A 22,675-nucleotide genomic window follows, 5' to 3' on the forward strand; every position below is an offset into this window, starting at 1 on the left:
TCTATACTTACAGCAAATAAAATTAAAAGTAGCCTGAAAGCTTGAGAATTGCCATTGATTCCAAGTTATAGAAAAGAGAATTTGGTATAGCAGAGGAGAACAGCTCCCTAACTTCACACAGAGCACTTCAATTCCAAGTCCTAACTTGTGAAACTGCACATTTCTAAACCATTTGCCACATTATATTAGACAGTGAAAACTTCACACTTCAGACAGACTGGAGGAAAACAATAGTAATTGAGATCCTCAAACTGTTTCAGAGATGCACTTCTGCCCATGGTCAACCTCGTACATCTTTCCTTTGTCCCACTTTTCTCTGAGATTCTGCAGGGTTGTTTGTTTTTTTCAAAAACCTGCAAACCCTACTTAGCAGGGATTGATGACTGTACCCTGCCATAAGCAAACCCTTCTACATTCTCAATTAGCTGACAATTATAAGACTGTCTTCTCAATCCATCTTTTAAGGAAATACTTCCATGTTACTTTAAAGAATTAGATCTAATGTGCATTTCTGTCTTTTTCAGCGAGTACTATTCTGGATACAGCCATGAACAACAACATGAGGTTATAAAAAAACCCTCAAGTTCATGACTTACATCAGTGCTTATAAAGTGCCCCTTCAGCTCTTCCCCAAACGGCTTACCTACTTTGTGGACTTTCCAGAGCTAGGTAAAGATCTTTTTATTTTGCTCAGGCTTTTAAAGGTCTTATTTTTTCAACCAATTTATTTCTTAGAGCAGCCAGATTTTTGTTATATCTATTTTATTCTAAGGTTACAGTTGTATTTTATTGTTACTGTCAGCTGCCAAGAAAACTTTGGTTTAGGTGACATATAAATACTGTCAGTTAAATTAATTAATTAAAATCCCTCAGAATAATGAACAGATTTCATCATGGGCAAGATGTACGTAGGAGCCCCACTTCCCCTCTTACCACAAAAAAGAAGAAAAATAGCACACACAAATTTTCTTGCAAATCACTGTTCAAAATATGAGCTAGCCCTTATTCTTTTCTCACATTTTCATCAGCATTCTTCTATGTTTTAGTCTTCCTACTCATTTTTTTAAAAAATCTAAAGTGAGTTGGTCTTTCATCATAATTATAATAACATTCACCTAACAGCATGATCAATCTTTGTTTATGTTCCGAGAATGTAGTATCTTACAACCAAGCAATTATATTTTCCTTTGCAGAAATAGTAACCATTTTTTGGTGCAAGAGCCCTTATTCTGATGAGCCTTAAACATACTTTGGCTGTGATTATAGAGAGCCAGGGTGCAGGTGGGGGAGAGGGCTGCATGCAGCTGGAGATGTCTCAGAATTCTTTATTACAACTGATCAGCTGGCTGAACAGGCGAGCCAATTCCGAAGAGAGAACTAGCATGCCTGTCTTGCCAGATGATCAGCAAGGAGGCTTGTGGCTTCAATATCTGTGGGTAGTGTTATCCATTATCTTAGTCTGAATGCTAAAGGAACTATGCATGGTTCTGAATCCTATTCCTTAAAGGGGTTCAGCACACAGATAGGTCCTTAAAAATTTGGAGTACAACCCAGAGCAGCTGCACTTACACTGGAGCCATTAGCCTCCACTACAGATCAGATCAAACCTTTCAAAATATTCCCAGCGAAACACATGGTTTTCCCTTGGTTTCTGTTGACTGTCAAGGTTTCTAAGTCTTCTTGTTATTTACAAAGACTGCAATTATGCTACAAATCTGAGTTGACAGGGTTTAACAGCAACAGACATTCATGCTTTGAAAAATTTATCAGCAATACCGACCAATAGATTTTTAAAGATCCAATATGAAATAATAAAATGATAAAAAGCAAAACAAAACTAACTTTTCTGTGTTATGATTTGGAGGACATGGGGTCACGCAATACACTGAAGCAGACAAAGAGGCATCTTATTTCTATGGCAGGAAGGTGGGTGACACTGAGCTTCCTTCTTCCCCAGGGGCCACATAATGACAAGCTTTTAACAAACAATAGCCAATTTCCTATGATACTCACATCAAGAGCCACTGATTGCTTTGCCCACGATTTATTCACTTGGTCATACATTATAGTATTGTTGATGCCCAAGCCACAAAATATAACAAAAGCCTAAAAAATAACAACAATTTAACATTATTATTTAACCACTTAAGAGAGATCAACTTCTACTTGTTTTACTAGTTCATGTCTTAAAAGAGTCTTTAAAGCCCTGATCATTTGGGAACTAATAAATGCTAACCAGTAAGTGCTAAAAGGCGATGCAGTGATCATGAAATGCACATGATACCATAGAATTTTGCTGGTATTATGCGGCTGCCCGGGACTTCCTACCAACCTAAAAGACCACTATAGCTACCATCAGTTGAAACAGTTACAGCAGCATGCACAACCATAATGCAGTACCACAAAATAAACAAGTTTACCTATGCAGCAGCTGTTACTACAAAGCCATGGATCTCATACCTAACAGACATATACTGGAGTGGATTGCCACCTGTAGACAATATGGTAAGCATGTTTCACTTGCCATGAATAAATGTATGTTTCCCAATTTCATCTTGCCCAAGGAGTTGTGTCTAATTTAAAGTGGCTAATCAACCAACTGAATGATCAACAAATATAGCCTTTAAGCTTGGAATATCTTGGAATTAACTAGTAATTTTGCCTCTACTTTACCCCTTTCCCCCAATTTTTTTAAAGGCTTGTTCTCTTGGAAGTTAGCAAGCAAGTACTCTAACCTTGCAGGAGTCTGTAAATAAGAGATAACCTGCAATAGTTATTTTAATTCTCGTTAGAATCCATATATTACAAGTTTTAAAGAGTTAACCTATCTGATGAGAACTCTATGAGTTAGTCTCAAATTACAGCTATGTTTGTAGGTAATCCTCTGTCTTAGTTTCAGCATTTATCAAGTGTAAAGGTTTTTTTGTACATGATACTAGATTATGAAAGACAGAAATGAAAATGTCTTCATTTGAATAACTGTTTGACAGGAAGAATATGAAAGGACTCTTGTTTCAAATGTGTTACACTTAAAGTTACGAGGAAAAAATGAAAACAGTAATTTAAAAACCAAATGGAATTGCATGTTTGGAACTGGTGTTCCAGATTCTGTTTTGAACTTCATATTTGAAACAGGTCCTGCAGCCTCTCCCTGCATAAACCCGCATGAAGGAGAGCCATTACAAGATCTTTTACTGCTGCTACTTTACTGCATTACATCTAGGAAGAGGTATAATTGTTACTGTGAGAGATACTGGAAAAGTTCAAAACCTAAAGGATATACTTTTCATGTATACTGAAGCTATAACATGACTGGGAATGTCTGCAATGCAATGATATTTCTTATGCTACTATATGCCTTAGAAGGACTTTTGGGTTACCTGTAACCTCTGCAAAGATTGGAAACAAGTTTGTATGCACTTTCCTACAGAGACTGCTGAATCCAGATGGCTTTCTGACCTCCCAAATGCAGTTTCTTGCTACTTTAGCTGGGTGCTCTGCTCTGCCAGCTTTGGTTACTGCTTGGAATGACCCTCAAGTTCATCTAACTGTACAGCCAAGTTGGGTCCTTGCTGTCCTGAGGAGCTGAAACAACTGGGTTGATGATTGCAGTCTAAGCACAGAAAATGTGAAGCAAATACAACTGAACACAAGTAAGTGTCAATTATCTGGCCTACTCTGCGGAAATGATGGCAGAAATTATTTTTTGCTGTATCTGCAAAAAGCTGGTCAGCAGAACCATTTCAAATGGCAAGGGGCCTGCCTACACCCTCGAGCCCAGAAGGAAGACCCCCTAAAAGTTTGCTGTGCCCAGCTGTCTTTGGCAGGGATAGGAGTGCTTTTATCCTCAAAATGCAATATGGATACCTCCATTCTAACAGAGTCAGGGATGGATGCTGCCAGGGTACTTCTCCTGCTTGTAGGTACTTCTCATCATGTGCCACCTAACCACATGGATAGGATTCTCTGAATACTGAGGCCTGCAGCCTGTATTCAAGATCCTTGCACATTATGGTTCTTAAAGTCTGGGTTGAGAGTTTGCCAGAATTCATGCCAATTTAAGAGAAGGAATGGTAGCTACTGTCAGACAGTGGCAGTTAAGCCCTTGCTAAAAAAAATCAAACTGAATTCTAAAATTAAATTGTTCCAGTGTCTAACTTTCTACTTCTGAGCAGTGGAACAACAGGTGGAAGCCTCCCAAATCCAAGGATGCTGATTATTTGGATCCATGTGAATCCATCTTCAGGCCTGGTTTGGGGGCAAAAATGGCCTTGGTTGCTCTGATGGTTGACCTACACTGAGGAATAGACAGGCTGTATGGTCTTTTAATTCTCCTGAACCTCTCAGCAGCTTTGAATACTATTGACCATAGTGTCTTTCTAGATTGCATGGCTTTTGGGTTTGTAGGGGCACTGTGTTGTATTGACTCTGGCTCCAGCCAGTCAGTCTTATTAAGTGGTGCTAAAGTGCAGTAAAAATACAGTTTAATATAAGCAAAATTGTAAATGATCTGTTAGAAAGTGTTTTCCACTCAGAAATTATAGCCAGTTAGCATATCCCAAATGTGACCAAACTGAACCATGGAATTTTGCATTTCAAAATGGTAGTCAAGTCAGACCACCACTCCATCTAGTTCAGTGTTATTGTCTTCTCCTTCTATAAAATGTGAATTATACTAATATTTGTAATTATGCATATTTGCATATGCACCTTATGCATTTTTGTCCCATGGACCTGAGCTGGAAGTGAAAATGAAAAAAATCGATACTGTTGTACTTCAGGCACATCATAAGAAAGACAAGACAATGTTACAGAAAGTCAAAGGCAGAAGAGAAGGAAGACTGACCCTGAGATAGATTTGAGTCCATAGAGGAAGCCACAGCCTTGAGCTTACAAGGGCTGAGCAGGGCTGTCAAGGGCAGGACACTTTGGAGCACATTCTTTCATAGGGTTGTCCTAAGTCAGAGGTGCCTTGATGGCCCATAACAAATGGGCCAGAGTCTGGGATCTTTTATGTTCCTAGCACTGCCCTTGCACTCCACCTTCTGTTGCATTTTCAGAAGTCATGGAGACTCACAGGCAGAAAAAGAAATTAGGAGAAGTTGCCAGGAATTCCACTCCAGGGATATGGGGACTGAAGCTAACAAGGTTGGAAACTACATACTTCCTACAAGTTTAATCATGGGTCCTCAAACTACGGCCCGCAGGCCGGATCTGGCCCATTATGCCCATTTATCTGACCTGCCATAGAGGTTTTGGACTTGCCACGCGTGCGCAGCGAGGCAGCAGCTTGCTCATGCGGAGATTCTTTTGGACTCGCTCGGAGAAAACTATCTCCGCACAGCCCCGCCTCACGCCCGCCCGCCCCCCACCCTGCACCGGCCTGTGCCCCCCTCCCACACCGCCTTGGCAGCCCGCACCCATCACCGGCACCTTTCAATTGGTCCCCTGTTGAAAAAGTTTGAGGACCCCTGAGTTTAATTCTGACAGAGATGCTCATCAGAGCTGCAACCTGGAACTTTCATTTTAATCATTTTAGCTTATTCTACCAGCCCTTTGATTATCAGTGCCTTGGACAATGGAAAAGGAATACAATGGACAGGGATCCCTCAAATCTGCCATTAATAGCTGATGAATCCAAGATTCAATATGATGGCAATCCTAAGCTAACTTACTAGCAAGTCTGTTCCAATATATTTACTTGCATTTATTTCTGAGTAAATGTAAGACCTGACTGTAGATGTATTTTTGCATATAATACAAACATAAGGGAGACTCAGCATACGGAAGTAGACAGGCCATGTTTCAACCTAAGTTCAGCAATTCCCTTTGGTATGAATAGGAGAGTTGCCATCTGAACCTTTGCATTTTTATTCAGAAATAATAAAATAATTATTTTATTATTATTTATAACAATTTATAAATGTGTCCAGTGTTGCTTACTCTCAGGTAGATATGCCCAGGACTGAAACCTTAAACAAATGTGTACTTCAAGCTGACTCAGTGAGACTGAATAGTGCTTATGGTGTATTAAGACCATAATTTGTGATGCATTTACACAGGTCCCTGCTGCAGAGTTAATGTTTCTTACCTCAAAGAGTCGCTGATCAGCATCATCAAAAGGTTTCCCATCAAGCCTATTTAATACTTGAGCTACCCCTTCAGAAAGAGTTTGCAAACACAGTCAATTTTATTTACTAATTACAAAATCATGTTTATTTACAATTTCAAATGTCAACGTATCTACACAAATATTTACATAGAATAAGTAAAGAAAATGAAGAAATGTCATAGAACATAATCCATAATTCATAAAATACAAACCATGATTAAAAACCAAAACCACCTCAATTTTTATTAGTTAATAGCAAATTTATCAAAAGTGTTCATACCAAATAGGGCAAATTCTGGTTTATGCTTGAACATATTGACTAAGGGTGCACTTTTGTGCATGTTTAGGCAGGAAAAAAGTCCTGCAAGTTGTAACACTTTTTGCTGTGTAACATGGATAGGATTGCGCCCATAATTATTTTGTCAGCCTGGCTGTCCTGAATCCTATGTCCTACGAAAAAGCAACTAAGGGAAAGCGCATTATACTTCTATATTGGCTGGTTTGACATGTCATGGCAAGCAACGCTGTGCTGCTTCCATGGTGCATGGATTTTTGCCCAAACTTACTAGTCAGACCATCGCATGGTTCCCTGGGTTACAGAGTTGCCACGCTCCCCACTCCATTGTCCTGTTCTCATTATAGGAGCCCCACAAACAATTTCTTTTTCCTTAGTCTCTTGTTCCCTATGGGCTTAAGCAGCCTCATCCTGATTAGTCTGCTAAGCTTTTTAGGCAGGTTCTCCTGCTTCCCCTTTCCAAGTGCACCTGCATTTCTGCAACACTTCCTAGCTCCTCCCACCCCAAAGGAATTTTTATTAAATCACAGTAAACACTTCTGCTAAAACTTCCCCTTCTCCCTCCCTGTATTTCTGAAGGTAAACAGGGAGATGGACACATTGCTCAACCAATAGAATAAAGCAGGTGGTCGTATGTGTGTTGGTAAGGACCTCATAGTAGTAAAGAATGGATAGCTGAGCAGCCACTTCCATGACTGCTCTTCCCATGGGACTCTATAGTGTTTCCACACCAACAATGGTAAAATGGAGATCCTGGGTCCTGATGGGTGGAGAAGCCACAGTGAAGCATAGAAACCTCAGAACAGACTACTGATTTCCCTGTGATTTCAGGAAACCAAACCACATGCAGAACTACAAGTGCCACACAGAAATGCTCCGAAGGGGCCTGGACAACATGGCAGACAAACAAGAGTAAGAATTTGCCATGGTTTCTCATGATGTGCAAACCTGGCCATTGTCTATCTTTCAGTATCTTACAGACTAAGGTTAAGATATCATTTTGACCAGCATTGTAAAAAAGCAAGTAGAAAGATAAAAAAACATGCCCATGCAGTGTTTTCTAATCTCATCTTTCTTTCTGGCCTCCTTGTTTTTCCCTTGTATGCTGTGTGGGTACTTTGATTTAAGTAGACTTCTCTCTCTAATTGTGTATGTACCACTTAGTTTACTTTTACTACACTAGAACTACTGCTGCTACTATCACTACTACCAATAATAATAATCATGCATATGGTACCTAAACCATAAAGATCTTGTTAGTAGGTTTGTCCTAATTCCGTCTCTCTGGGATTTCTAGGTCCATACTGACTAGGTCATTTTAAATTGGAATGAAAAATGTTGAAGTTTAGTTTTCAGAAGTACTGGAATACCACATCTCACCAGCAATCACTTACTACTATTATTTTATACTCAACTATAAAAAGAATACAGCAATATTTTTAAAGCACCTTAATGTATATCTTTCTTTGGTATCTTACCAATTATTTGGTGACTGCTGTTCCATATAGGTACACAGAGGACAGACCTTATATGAAAGCCAGAAATCTGCTCAGCCTAGGAACATAAAAACAAGATGTTTAGAGTGGCTAATACATGCAATGAATGAATGAATAAAAATAACTGAAATAAAGAGGTTTCAAAAGTGGCATATAAAACTTTCATTTGCAATTTGAACATTGTGTAAGAAAAGCAGAGAAAGATACAAGCTCCTGGCAAATACCACAATGTACTTTATTCATAAAGTATTTTTTCATTCATAGTGATTTTGCTCTGATAATCATTCTTCCTAAAATTTGTCTTTGGTGATTAATAGGCTCAAAAGATAATTATTATCTCATGATTCAAATAATTCTTTCCCCATTTAAGTTAAGGCAACATTTTTTATTGATTCAAACTCTAACTGTAAAACAAATAAGTATTAGCTGCACTGTGTATTAATCAAGACACAGGATATTAAAATACAAACATGTTGTATTTGTTATTATCATGTATTTCTGCATATCCTTTGACAAGAAACATTGCCAGGCATTAACTGTATTTTGGGAAAGTGGAATAAATTAAATCTAGCAATTTTCCTGTAAACTGGTTTGAGGCCTTAAATATACACATATACATATTTTTTTTTGATTGACTAGGGTTGCATGAAGTGAAATTTGGGATGAATGTGGGTGTGCATGTCATGTGAACCCAGATCACTTCCCACAGAGTGCCTTGTTTATTTATTTTATCAAAATTATTTATATCCTACTTACTCCATGCTACCTTGACAACCTATAGCTAGTGCCAGGGATTGCTCTACCCATGAGTCACTTGGAAGAGTGGCAAGATACCCTTTCTGCTCTTGCTGTGCTCACACAGGCCACCAGCACTACCAGCTGCCCCGCCAATGCCCAAACAGCAAGGGGGAGCAAATGGCACTGGCTCTGTGCCCTGCACTCTGAGAGCAAGCCCCCTTTCACCTGCAAATACTCTTACCCATTTTGAGCCCAAATTTTTAATTTGATAAAGAATAATCTCTGACTTGACAGCCAGTGACAGCTCCGTCAAAGTAATCAACTGGCACTCTGAAGAGTCTGTCACACAGATTCTTCACTCCCATTAAAAAAAAAAAGATTGATGCCCAAATGGGTACAATTTTAAAAAGTTTATTTAGTTGACCTTGCACAAGCGCATACTTGTGCCCTTTCAGAGGTCTAACATGGCATGGCTCACTTGGGCAAGGTAGAGGGGGGCCTGCCGTGAAAGTTCAGCAGGAACTCCTCATAGAAATTGACACGTTTTATCTTTGCTCACAAAAATGGGGTAGCTGGAAGATCATCCCCTTTGTAGCAAGATCTTCAAGGGGCTGTTTGCTTGTTTTGGGTCCAGGCTCTTCTGAGGGCTCTCCCATTTTTCCACCCTTTCCCAAGACTTCAGGTACTCAGGAAGGTGGACTAGTACAAGCCACCCCTCTTTTTACAGACACTGACAGTTAGCTGTAAAAACTCCAGCTCCTTTTAAAAGAGGAGGAGTTTGATAGGGCTCCCCATGTTCTCTCTGTACCACAGGGAACTATACACTTGATAATAGTCAGGTTCAAACAAAAATGTTAGAGTATCCTGCAGAGAAGAGGATGATGTACAAACCATCCCATTTTGCCAGCAAGGATCCCCTCATGGTTTCACTTCTCACGTGACAGCTCTCCATGTGACAGCTGTCAAATGAAAAGCAAAGAAACAAAGTAACCTATTTGTAGCCATGCTTTGTCAATGTCCATTGATGTTGCCTCCTGTAATTCGACAGAAATTCCATCCAGGGCACTGACAAGTCAAGGCTCTGAATTTGAGTTATGCAATTTGAGTTTTTCAATCAGGCTTTTTTTATTAAGTAACAAAAACATTTGCAGAAATCTTGAACACATAAATAAATCAATGTAAAGAATGAGGGGCAAACCAGTGACTATTGTTCCATAAGCTACTTTGGTATTTTGTAGGTAGCTATCACTTCGAAGATAGTAAATAGCAGTATCCTGGGGGCAAAAAAGAGGGGAATGTGTGTGCAGGGGAGTTGTAGCAACCTCAAAACGGGTTGCTATCCCAGCAGGAAGAAGAGACAAGACAGGTCTTGCCACTGAGTTCCATGAAAGGACAGAGAGGGAAGGACAACCAAGATGAATGGTGAGCCCATTCGTCTGTTAGGTGTATTGTAGTTTGTCCTTCCAACAACCTGCACTTCATGGCGTATTCTCAGAGTGGGTTGTCATGATATTCAAACATGACCATTGATTTGAATTACCGAGCCATTTATTTGGTTGTAGCTTATAGCTATTACTGTGCCAATGACACAATAGAGTAAAGTTAGTGCAGAAAGCAGTTCTGTTCTGTTTATTTTCTGCCAAGTATCTGATTCATTGGTAAAACGAGATTCCAGTCAACAGCACACTTATTAAACATAATCAGAATCACAACCTAAGTTACAAAATCCAGTCGAAGTCCTTATGATACTGAGTGTCAAAACAATGCACAGCTATGTATGTATATAGGTAGAAGGTGTCTTACTTCAGCATCAAAGCGAGGATCTTGATATGCATCACTGATGTTCACTGGGAGGCCTGTAGAAGCTACGAGTTCAGCAATACTATTGTTTACTAGCCAGTCGGAATAAGACGAGGTTGGTTTCTCCAAGCTGTCTTTGAAACTGTCATAAACAAAAAGCAAAAGAAGAAAACGGTATAGTAATGGTATAAATATTTTATTGTATTTTTATCATCTATTCTTATGGACTAAGTACACTGTCCAGATTGCTTTGGCGGTGGGGCAGTGTAGAAATGAAATAGACAGCAATTGCAAATACTTATAAGAATTCAGAGTGGCTTAATAGCATTTGGTATTGAATAGTACATCATTTTATTCATTTCATTTATTTTTATTTATGTTATTTATTTATCCTTAAGGTCAGTGGGCATGCTGAAAGATCTATCTCCAGATGCCCCAAGGCCATTAGTAGCACCAAGTTATTTCCACAAGCTTAGGATAGTACACCAATTGCAAAATGTCTAGACAAAGCTAGCTTGATGACTGACACCCATTCCCTCAAAAACGTTCAGGGTTAGCTATTGCAATAAGCCACATTTGCGATCCTGCCTGAAATGTCAGTTTGCTTAAATCTAGCAGGCTGTCTCCTCAGTGGAAAAGATATTATAGCCTGCCATTTCTAAAACATCTTCAATGGTTTCTTATGTATTTCTGCTGCTTTTAAGCTATTGTACAGCTTAGGGACAAGGACAACATACTTTCATATGAGCCTGACAGGGCTTTGCATGTGAGCATTAGTGAGTCTCTTCTGCTGAAGTCAGGTGATGTCTGTCTGGAAAAGATTTTTTTTTGGGGGGAGGGCTACCTAGTTTATGGAGTACCCTTATTCAATCCATACCTTGATGTAATGAGAGGGATTGAGAATGTCAGAAAAGCCAAGAGGAGGCCAGACTCTCTCACTAGCCTGCTCTCCCAGCAGGGTCACCCAAGGCACAATGGTCAAAGCTGAGACACCAGACTGAGATGCGTCTACCCTCTTCAGGAGTAAGGAGAAGGGAATGGATCTCCCCAGTGCTGATGGGATGGAGAAATTCCTGAAGGGCAGCTACTGGGCAGCAGCAGTAGCTGAAGGTGACACTGGAGGAGGATCTTGCACAATGAAGCTCAAGCTAACCCTGGTTAGCACTGCACAGTAGAAGGCGAAGATAAACCACTTCTGACTATTCTTACCTTGAAAACCCTATGATGGAACAATCCAAAATGAATAAAGAGATAGTGCCAGAAGATGACATTAGCAGGTTGGAATTCACCCAACCACTTACTGGGGAAGAACATAGGATAAGTACAAACAGTGCTAATGGTAATGATGCAACTAGATCAAAGCTGAAAGGAAGTTTAGTGGCTTGACATGCACAGAGGCAAAAGGAAAGTCTGATGCTGTGCAACACATATAATTGGAACACGGAGTACACAAAATAGGAATCAAGGCAAACTGGAAACCATAAAGCCAGAAATGGAACAGTTAAGCATCACAATACTTGATGGGAACGAACAAAAATGGAATGGGGCATTTTCAATCAGACATACATGAATAGATTTAATCTGGAAAGGACAAACTCAGAATACTGATACTGAAGCAAGTTGGGCACAAGCGGTAAGGGATTATACTACAATGTCTATCCAAGTCATATCGATCAGAATTTATGGAAAATCTATCAATAACCAGAATTCAAATCTATGTTCCAACACGAGATGCTAATAAAGAAATTGACAGTTCTTATGCAAACATCCAGGAGGAAATTGAAAGCACACTGAAACAAGTCATGTTCGTAATCAAAGGGAGTGGAATGCAAAGTAGGAAATAAAGTAGAATTCAATCTTATTGGGCCTAGGGGTCAGAAGCGAAGCAGAAGAATGTCTCAGAATTCTGTGAAACCAACCATCTGTTTATTACAAATATACATTTCAGGCAATCGATCAGATGACTGTACACATGGATACGGCCAGACGGCAAATACAGAAATCAAACAGATCACAGAATTGGAAGCACATGATGGAGAAGCTGTATTCTCACTGCCAAAACAAGACTAGAAGCAGATGTCCAAGAACTGCTCATAGCAAAAATCAGAGTCAAGCTGAAAAGGATCACTAACAGAAGCCTGCTTACAAAATACAACTTCAATAAATTTCCTGAGGGATTTAAAGATCTGACAGAGAACAGATTTGCATTACTGAATTCAACTGATTGTGAAGCAGAAGAAATGTGGACTGAATCCAAAGATGTTATTAGGAAAGTAAGCCAAAAGACAATTCCTGCAGCAAAAAGAAAGAAAGTCTAGATAAAGGACAGAAAAAAATCGCTTAAAATTGCTAGGGAGAGGTGAGAAGCAAAAGCAGTGACAGAAATAGGGTCAATATCCTGAATGCAATTTTTCAGTGTCTATCAAGATAGTTAAAAGAATTATTACAATGGCCACTGCAAAGAAATAGAAGAGAACACCACAACAAGAGACCTCTTCCAGAAGCTCCAAGATAACAAAGGAAAATTCAAACCTAGATTAGGAATGCTGAAAGACCAATTGGGAACATAGCACCTGACCAGGAGAAAACAAAGAGAAAGTGGAAACAATGCACGGAAGAACTATACAGAAGAGATGAAAGGGTGCCAGTCTCCATCAAAGAGGAAGTCTATGGGGAAGAACCTGTAATATTAGAAAGTGAAGTGAAAGCTGCTTTAAAAGCACTTGGAAGGATTAAATCACCTTGAGTAGACAGGGTACCAACAGAACTATTCCAAGCTGCAGAGACTGCATGGGTCCAAATTCTAACAAGAATCTGCCAACAAATATGGAAAACAAAACAATGACCCACAGACTTTGAACCCCCAAGAAAGGAGATGCTATGGAGTGCAGAACTTATAGGACCCTCACACTAACTTCCCATGTAAGTAAGGTGAGGCTCAAAGTGTTGCAACAAAGAATTCTACCCTATATAGAGCAAGAAGTGCCTAACATTCATACTGGATTCCAAAAAAGAATAGGCACTAGAGATCACATTGCAAATATTCATTGGCTACTCTAGTGCAGCACCAAAGAACTTCAGAAAAAGGTCAGTCTAAGACAGTTCATAGCTTAAGCAAAGCTTTTGACTGTGTGGATCATGAGAGACTATGGATGGTCCTGAACAAAATGGATGGGGGCCCTCAGCACTTGATTGTCCTGATGTGTAACCTGTATTGTGGACATGAAGCTGCTGTTTGGTTAGAATAGGGAGAAGCAGAACAGTTGCCTCTAGGCAAAGGCTTCAGACAAGGTTGATGATGGAAGCCGTCCTGAGGCTTATGCGAATGGGACAGCATACAAAACCTCCAAACAAACAAAGTTGCATTTTATCTCCCCATATGCTCTATCTGTATGCATAACATATCATGTTAAAGTGTCATTTTTTAAAAAATCACTAATTATAGGCAATATCCAACAGAGTAATACCACACATGTACAACTACATCCCACAGAATAGTCACAAACCCTATAAATCTGCCATTTTGGGGAAGAGTCGCCCTTTCTTCAGTCCAACATATTACAGTTGAGTGCTAGTAAAAATTCAGCATATTTGTTTCTTTGTTTAATTATATTTCTATCCTGCCTTTTTTTCTTCAAAGAACCTAAGACAGTTTACACACCGTTCCTCTCCTTTTTATCTCCGTAACAGCCCTGTGCGATAGCTTGGGCTGGGAGAATGTGGCTAGTCCAAAGTCACCCAGTGAGCTTCATGTGTGAGTGGGGACTAGAACCTGAGCCTCCCAAGTCCCAGTCGGACACTCTGTGCTGTACTGGTTCTTCCACAGAATGTACCTCCAACAGTAGCATTGGAGTGAGTGAAAATATGCAAACTGTATTCAACAAATAAGAAGTAAGCAATAAGCTAATTGAATTTGGGACCTTTTTAATTTATTTTAAAAGGCTCATCTTGAAGCAGCTTGCATGTTCAAGGCTTAAGCAAACAATAAAGGATTATTCATTAAATAAGATCAATAAAACATGAAATCTAACCTATTCTCTGTATCTGCACTGCATTTTGGAGACATCAACTCAAACGATTTGGTAAATTTCACCACCTGCCATGATAAAAAAAAAATGCACCAGGTTTCAGATTTATACAGAAGTAGGAAAATTCATATTTAAGTGATAAACAATACCCACAAAGCAGTTTTTTGTGCTCATAGCATAAAATGCACTCTCTACCCACACCCTTGATTCAATCATCCTGAATTACTTCCAACCTCCTTTATAACAATATGATGCTAAAAGAGAAAAAACCACAAGTCCAGGATGTAATCCTCTGATTCCTTAGCTTTCCTTTATGATTTTAATGGTTCTCATATAATGAGAAGGATGAAACATGTTGATAAACTTGTATTTTTCAAAACTGAAGTATCGTTTTTTCTTTATCTTGTTACTTATATAGCCCACCTTTCTTTCATTAAGGAACTCGACCCAGTATGCATAGAGCTCCCAAGGAGATGATTATCATAGCACTAACCAGAACCAAACCTACCTAGCTTCAGGCAGTTTGGTCTATCATGCGCCTTCAGACCATGTGCTTCGACATGCTAAGATCCTACAGATAGGTATCCAATGGTATCCTTCCATTGCTGGTACATTACAAGTACAGTGTGCCATTTTTTTCCTCTTACTGTTGCCCACTCCCCGCCCCTGCATACACACACACCACATCCCCAAGCTGATCCGGAGAGTTAGCAGACTCCCCAGAACAAACATGGGGAGCATATGGGGAACATCAGTGCAGAGAAGGGGAAGGGAAGTTCCCATTGTGTGAACAGGACTATTTGCATAATTTTGGAATTAGCCCTATGATTTTAGTTCCAGAACAATCAACCAGGCATTTTCTTACTACCCTAGAATAGGAGGAAAATGCCCACATCTTTATGCCTGCATATGGAGATTAATCTCCACTTCAAGGAGATTAGCAAGATTGAGAAAACAGTTCACTTGTGATCCTGAAAAGCTACTCTTTGTCAGAGCTGTTCCTCTTCCACTAGTAGGTCAGGATCCAGTACTGGTTCTCAGCCAGACCAAAGACAGGTCTCAACAACACCATCACTAGTATACAAATATATGGTTAAAATTAAGAATTGGGTCCCCAAATGCATGTTTAGGCTGAAGGTGCCTGTTCGGGATGGAAAGCTGAGGATGAATGAAACAATTACCTATCCAGATGGGTCAAAAGTCTAAGGCAGCTTTATACATTAAGGGTGCAGTACTATGCATGTGAAGAAGTAGGGCTTCTCCACACAGAACATATATCATGCATTTGTGATTCCTCACCCACAGTAGCTTGCCAGTGCTTTATACACTATCACCCTCCAGGGCCTCTCCCATTTGTGCGGCATTTTTTCAAACAAAGATGATAAACTATGAAAGAACTAGTATGCTATAAAGTGCTACAAGATGGTTGTGTATTTTCTCAATGCCACTATGCCACAGCACCACCTTGTGGTTGTGTAGTGGAACATATAAACAGGCAGTGAAAAATGCGCACAAAGGAGCCAATCTTAATCCTGCAAAGGCTCTGGAAGGAGAAGCCTTGGTAATGTAAGGTGAGAAGCCAGGTTAAAAGGACATATATAAGATTGCACTTAAGCATTTATATTGTAGCATTAATATAAACACATAGAATTCCTTGCCTTGGCTCAGAAGAGACAAGGAAGAGCTTGAAAAGAATCAGATCTGAAGCATTTTACCAGTTCTAACACTGAAGAAACTAAATGAAGTAAGAAACTGAAACCCCATGAAATCATACACTTCAATAAGAAATTTCAGATTATAAATTTACCATTGCTATCTTACTCAAGGTCTCAAGAAGATAATTATAAATTAGACAATTAGACAAACGTGCCCACTTCTGCAAGCATTTCTTGGCACGAGTCAGGGCAGAAGACAAGCAGCATTTCTTCTTACACAAGCTGAGTGATAGAGTCTCAGCCAGCATAAGTGGTTCCAAATTACAGTGAGGCTATCATGGGTGTTATTCAGTATCTGGGCCCTGACCACTTATCAGTAATTTCCGTTCTTAAAAGTCAGTGTCAGTTTTTCTGTATTGTGTATTATGAAAAGAAAAGCATTAAGTTTAAAATACACATCTACAGGAAGTAATATTCACTATTTCTCGCTCATCTCATTATTGTAGCACTTCTGAGTATAAAGGGAAACTTCCTGCCTGGTATATCAATTCTGCCAGCCATCTCTAGCCCTTCAGGAATTCTAGCATTTGCTAAGTCTCACAGCTAGCAGCTAAGAAACTGACCTGCTGAATCACAGCACTGATCAGAGGCAGAGGAAAGAGGGCAGTCCCTACAAGCAAACTGTACGGAGCGGGTGATGAGCAATAGCTGTAGTCACTGCTATAAAGAGCGATGATCACTCAAAATCCACCAGACAGGGTGAGGAACACCTGGCCCTCTAGATGCTGCTGGGCTTTGACTCCCCTCAGCTCCAGCAAGCATGGCCAGTGATCAGGGATTATGGGAACTGCAGTCCAACAATATCCAGAGGGCTGCAAGGCACTTTGTGTTTTGAGCACTGTCCCTGTCACCGCTGCTTCCACCAACATGACCAAAGAATGCATTTAGGGCCTCAGTTACAGGGCAAGGGGGACATATGGCCTATGCCAGTCATTTTAATACTGTGGCTGCAGTTGGAATTGACCTCAAGTGGAGGAATTCATGCTAAGAATACAAACTATGACTCAAAGGTCTCCACGTGCTCTTATAAACACACAAAGCTCCTACATTAACAAGCTCCTGCACTGAGTCCAACAACAGCCACCTTTGCACATGCAAAGAAGAGGTTGTCTGAACCCATCCTTGCACTGGACCTTTTTTGAATGTGGTTGTAAATGTAGGTACAGAAAAGTCAAGTGAAGTGCACTTGCATGGGGGGAATGGGATATATAATGTACAGAAAACAACCACCAAGGTAAATGAGTAGTGCAATCAGGGCAGGCCCTTAGAGCTGAGGTCCGGAGCCCCCAAAGGTCACTGTTTTGGACTACAGTTGTCACCGTCCCTGACCATCAACCATGCTGGCAAGATGTACCCATACCATCAGCTGCCATCATAAATCTCTTAGTCCGAAGGTGCCACAAGACAGTTCATCTGCAACCGACTAACACCTTCTTTCTCCCTGGAAGCTGTAGCATGAGCAAATCTTTAAATAAAATTCTAACTTCCAAGCCTGATCTCTTCTAGGTGCACCTTTGTCCCAAAGGCCTATAAAGCAACGTTCCAATGAAAATAAAGTCATATCTACCCGTTCATTCTTTACAAATGTTAGTAAATTGACAGTTTCTATTCTGCTGATGAACAGTCAGAAGAACAGCACATTATGGTCAGCTGGCCAAAATATTCAGTTCAAACAAAATGTTGATTCTTGGGGCCAGCCTCTCTCAGGCTAGTGCTCTCCAAATGTTCTGAATTCCAATGCCCAGCATTCCCAACCACTGTCCACACTTGCTGTGGCTGACAGGAGTTCAAGTCCAAACCTATGGGAGGGCAGCAGAGGGGAAGGCTGAGCTAGGAAATCTACTGTAGTCTTGAACACTGTTTAGATCAGAGATTTCTTTCTCTTGATTTGGACTGTCAACAATATGGATTATAACCATTAGCAGAAACTATGTATCGGATATATGAGTAATACTGAGCATGAAATAGATTACTGGAGTGTAAGCTACTAGCATTTCAAAACATGCTGCTATGTATTTGCTACAGGCAAATATGGAAAGGAACCACATGGGGAAAGGAGGCATTCAGGGTTGCCTGTGTGCATCAGAAAAAGTGGGTATGACTTTGAGCATGCCTATTTCTGTGTTCAAATACTTCAATTAGAGAAAATTCAAAGCACTTCAAAGTCTTCCATTTAATAGTATGTACATTTAAAAACTGCTGACTCTGCTGAGGCTATTTCTGAGGAAACTCAGTCTCACATACTTGTTTGTGCGTACAGACTTGTCACTCACACTGAAGTTAATAGGATAGCCCACATGTGCAGGAAAACATCCAAGAATAAAATTATATCTCTTATATTTTATTTTTAGTATATTTTCAGCCAAACTGGAACTCCTCTCCAGTAGCTAACAAAAGTACATAAATGAATAACCAAACAGTTTGATAAAATACAAGTTTAAAGCAACAATTATCAGCAGTTAGTTACTTTTAAAAAATAAAAATCTAGCAATTTATGAACAACTGTGCTGGAAGCAGTAATGCAGTGTCTGACACATTTCTTCTCTCTTGCCTGGAGGCTAAAAGAGTCACTCTGATGTTAGAAGGCAACAATGTTTTACATTGAAAGAAATGCTTAATCATTTATTCTTAAAGATACAGTGAAATTGGATTGCTTCAGAGGTGGGAACCCTAGAAAAGTAGGCAATCTTATTTATTTGCTTATAATATTTACAACAATATTTCTAACAGCTTCTATAGCAGTGAACAATAAAAAGGCAAATTAGATAAAGGATTAATGTGATATATTGAAATCAGGAAAGGGAGAATGGGGGAGAGGGGGAGGGAGACTAGTCAGTCAAGGAAGGCTTCCTGAAATGAAGATGTTCTCTGGAGGTGCCAAAAACAACATTGTGCTGATGTCTGCCTTGGTGTCTTCTAGAGGACCATGTAGACTGGGGTGGGTCTTTCCTGCTCTGGAGCAGAAAATATGGGCTGCTGTGGACTGCGGGTGCCTTGTGCTCCTTCCAGAGGCAGCATTCAGCACTGTATACTCTCCATCCTGCCTGACCTTTCCTGACAGTGGATGCCACTGCTTGAAGGTGGTCTGGTCCATATACTTCTGTGAAGTGGTGCCTCACTATCCCCCATCTTTTCTCTCAGGAGTAATAATGTGCAAGTTTCTTAGTTAAAGCAGGTATCATGCTACTAATAAATGATACATTTTTCAAAATCTGAAATACAACTTACCGGAGATTCAATGTCTTCAAGAAGCAATACTGAGCAGCGTTCACACTTCAGAAGAGTTTGGGCTCGATGCATAATTTTCTTCACAATTTTCTCTAAGTCTGTCTGCTCTTCAAAGAGATCATTCACTACCTCCAGCAAGGCCTGTATGCATGGGATGGGCAACTATCACAATTTGTTTTGCAGTAAATGTACAACTTTTGCAAACAGGAGTTATAAAAGATACAAGTCAGGCAGTGATGATGTTCCATCAGCTATTGTCATGTTAAGGTGGAACTGAGTGGACAGATGTTTTATTTAAAAAAATATTTTTGTGGTGTTTGTGATTGACTATTTCTTGCTCTGGTTAGGAGTGTGGGACTCTGACTCAGGCAATCTGAGTTCTAGTCTCCACTCAGCTGTGGAGCTCACAGGGTACTTTGGGCCAGTCACAGATCTCAGCCCAAGCTACCTCACACGACTATTATGAGGATAAAATTGAGGGGAAGAGGAGAATTATGTAGGCTGCCTTGAGTTCCTTGAAAGGAAAAAAAAGTGGGACAGAAATATAATAAACAAACAAACAAACAAATAAATCAATAATATTGTTGTATTTTTAAACAGAATGAAGTCATATCTAGCAAATTTTAAATAACTGGGAGACATAGAAGGAAAAAGGTTACAGACAGTGTCATCAAAATTTTAATTTTTTATATACTGCATCAATTTCAATACCAGAATTGAATAATGAACAGCTGTGGTTGTCTCTGTTCTAAACTAGACAATATATGCTTAAAAATAAAGAACAATTGTTACCACAATTTAAGACACATTTTATGTCATAAATCACATAAAATGATCAAGGTTATGTCCATCAGGATATATGATATCTTCAGCATGAAATTAATAGCACTAAATATCAATGTCTGTATTCTTAAACAACTTGTGTATGCCCTTTCCTAGCTTGTCTGAATACAACCTTAATAAAGCTTTTAGTGGCTCAAAATACACTGGCATAATAACATTGCTGGAAAAGATTTATCGTAGAAAATAGTAAGTGATAATATGAACTGGTAAAACTAGGAAGATGAATGCCCTAGAAAGAAACTAGAAAGAAAGGACACAAATATCCTTCTAATGTGAAGCCAAAATATGAAGAATGAGAAGATAGTTATACTGCAATACTGTGCACATTTACTCACAAGTAAGTTTTACTGTACTGAGTAGAGCTTATTCCCAGGTTAGTGTGCCTATACCTTGGAATAAGCCTCATACAACTCAGACACATACAAAAATGCAGTGTTAGATATAAGTGGTACAAAATATTTTTCACTCTAGTTAGCAGAACAAAGTAATGGATTTGATACCAAAGGCAGAATTACGGGCAGCCTACCAGGGCTGAAGCCCCAAATCTTTCTTTGGAAACCTGAATGTTGGGGAGGTCATCTGAAATAGCAGGGCAAGGGCTCTGATAATCCCTGTTGCCTCTGATCCTCGTGGATCAACTAGATTTTTGCCTACATGACTTTTATCTTCTGTTGCTCAATTGCACTTGAATCTTTTTGCCTGTGTTTCCCACTCACCCACCAAAAAAAAAATCATGTACCCTCCTCTCCCCAATCCATACATAGTATTTTTACAAACAACTGTGGCTTAGGAGATGGTGTCCTTTAAAGACATACAGACAGAGACACTTCAGAATCTATATTTTGGGGGCTTAATGATCCTGTGGGCCTGAGTCCCAGATCTTTCCACGACACATAAACACTGATGAACAAAGTGAAACAAATTAAATGTCCTTTTGCAGGATTAAGGTGTTATGGCTCTATTTGGAAATAAAGTGATGAATCCTTAAACTATTTCTTAACCTTTTACAATGCAATTATGCAGAGTTGATATATCGAGTAAAAGTAAGCAGTTCATATCCCAGTTGCTACTTTTACTTACTCTGCTTCTCTCGTATTCCTTCCTGGAAGCAGCAAACAGCTGAGCATTAGATATAGCAATCCCACAAAATGGAAGATACATTTCCATTACCTAGTGCAAAGAGAAATATCAGCTCATTAGAAGTTGTTGAAATTAAACATGCCCTTTTGAACCATCTCTCAAGGGATGGCATACTATGTCTGCATTGAACCATGTCAGGCTTTGACTTGGGGGGGTGACATCTATGAATACACTTCCATTCCCACTCCCCATAGAAAATTAGAAGCCAGGGATGGGGATGGAGACAGGCTAGAATCAAACTGACTGCCCCACTTTCATCATGCCATTTGTGGGAGAAGCAGCAGTGTTGGTGGCCCCGTTTTGGCCAACCACCAATTCAACCACCAAACTGGCTTTGAAGGGGAGGACAGATGGTGGGATGTCTCCCCTTTCTCTCTCCTCTTTATACTTGGGCAGCAAAATAGCAAGAATACAGCTCTAGTCAAAGCTGCCATCCATCATCTCCAGGTACTTTCTTTTATTAAGCAAGACAGACAGGTTGCAGTCCTACTGTTGCCAGAATAAGCTCCCTGACTCATGGAGATGTACAAGTTAATAGGTACAACTTTCATAGGTAAAATCATGCAATCACTGGCACATAGCTAGGCCAGAGAAAAACCCTGTTTTCTAGAAGTCAGCATGTGTGCGCATCCTTGAAATGTAGCTGGTACTAACCAGGCCAGTCCAAAAAAAGCTAGTTGGCACTTGACAGATAACAGCAGCCCAAACCAAGGGCAATTCATCCCAGCCCACCCCTTCCTCCTCCTCTTCTATGTAACAGCACCTTATCCGCCAGGCTCCTTGAGAGCATCTTCTTTGGTATGCAAGTGGGAAAGATCATGCCATTGTAACTTTTTACTGTAACCAAACAGCAAGTGTTAACTGTGTTACACGTAACCCTTTAATGATCGAAGTATAAAAGGGCCAACTGAAGACTGCTCAGGTATACCAACTGGAATGATTCATTGGCAGTCAGTTATTCTCGAGAATAAATCATTTCAAAGTAAGTCTGCCCCTGTTGTATATTGTGGACATACGCACACCAGGACACGGACCATTTGGTCAACAACGGCACAAATGGCTTCATACTGTTCCGAGGTCCTTCAGCTCATTGGAGGTTTGCCTTAAATGTCCTCCATCCAAACCCTGGAAAATGGTGCAAAAGTAGACCAGCCGTAGCTCCAACTTAGTTTTCAATGTAGCAATTTGCTATTGTAAGTAAGATCATCCGATTACATGAGCTTCTACCTGCAGTATGAAGTGGCACTGCCAAATATAGCTTTACCACCCTGGTGAGAACT

General features: G+C 39.9%; 1 protein-coding gene across 1 annotated transcript in view; it reads right to left on the reverse strand.

Annotated features, from left to right (window-relative positions):
* Positions 1 to 22,675, reverse strand: part of PDE11A (phosphodiesterase 11A) — a 194,144-nt gene that overhangs the window by 88,183 nt on the left and 83,286 nt on the right. Inside the window, exons 3-9 of the mRNA XM_044427065.1 lie at positions 21,336 to 21,425; positions 19,413 to 19,553; positions 14,473 to 14,537; positions 10,445 to 10,583; positions 7,886 to 7,961; positions 6,092 to 6,159; positions 2,014 to 2,106 (exon numbers count right to left, since the gene is read on the reverse strand). Of these exons, the coding sequence (XP_044283000.1) occupies positions 2,014 to 2,106; positions 6,092 to 6,159; positions 7,886 to 7,961; positions 10,445 to 10,583; positions 14,473 to 14,537; positions 19,413 to 19,553; positions 21,336 to 21,425 (672 nt within the window). The remainder of the gene's footprint in view (positions 1 to 2,013; positions 2,107 to 6,091; positions 6,160 to 7,885; positions 7,962 to 10,444; positions 10,584 to 14,472; positions 14,538 to 19,412; positions 19,554 to 21,335; positions 21,426 to 22,675) is intronic.

Source organism: Varanus komodoensis, unplaced genomic scaffold (assembly GCF_004798865.1).
Source record: "Varanus komodoensis strain SLA01 unplaced genomic scaffold, ASM479886v1 scaffold18_1, whole genome shotgun sequence".
NCBI lineage: Eukaryota > Metazoa > Chordata > Lepidosauria > Squamata > Varanidae > Varanus > Varanus komodoensis.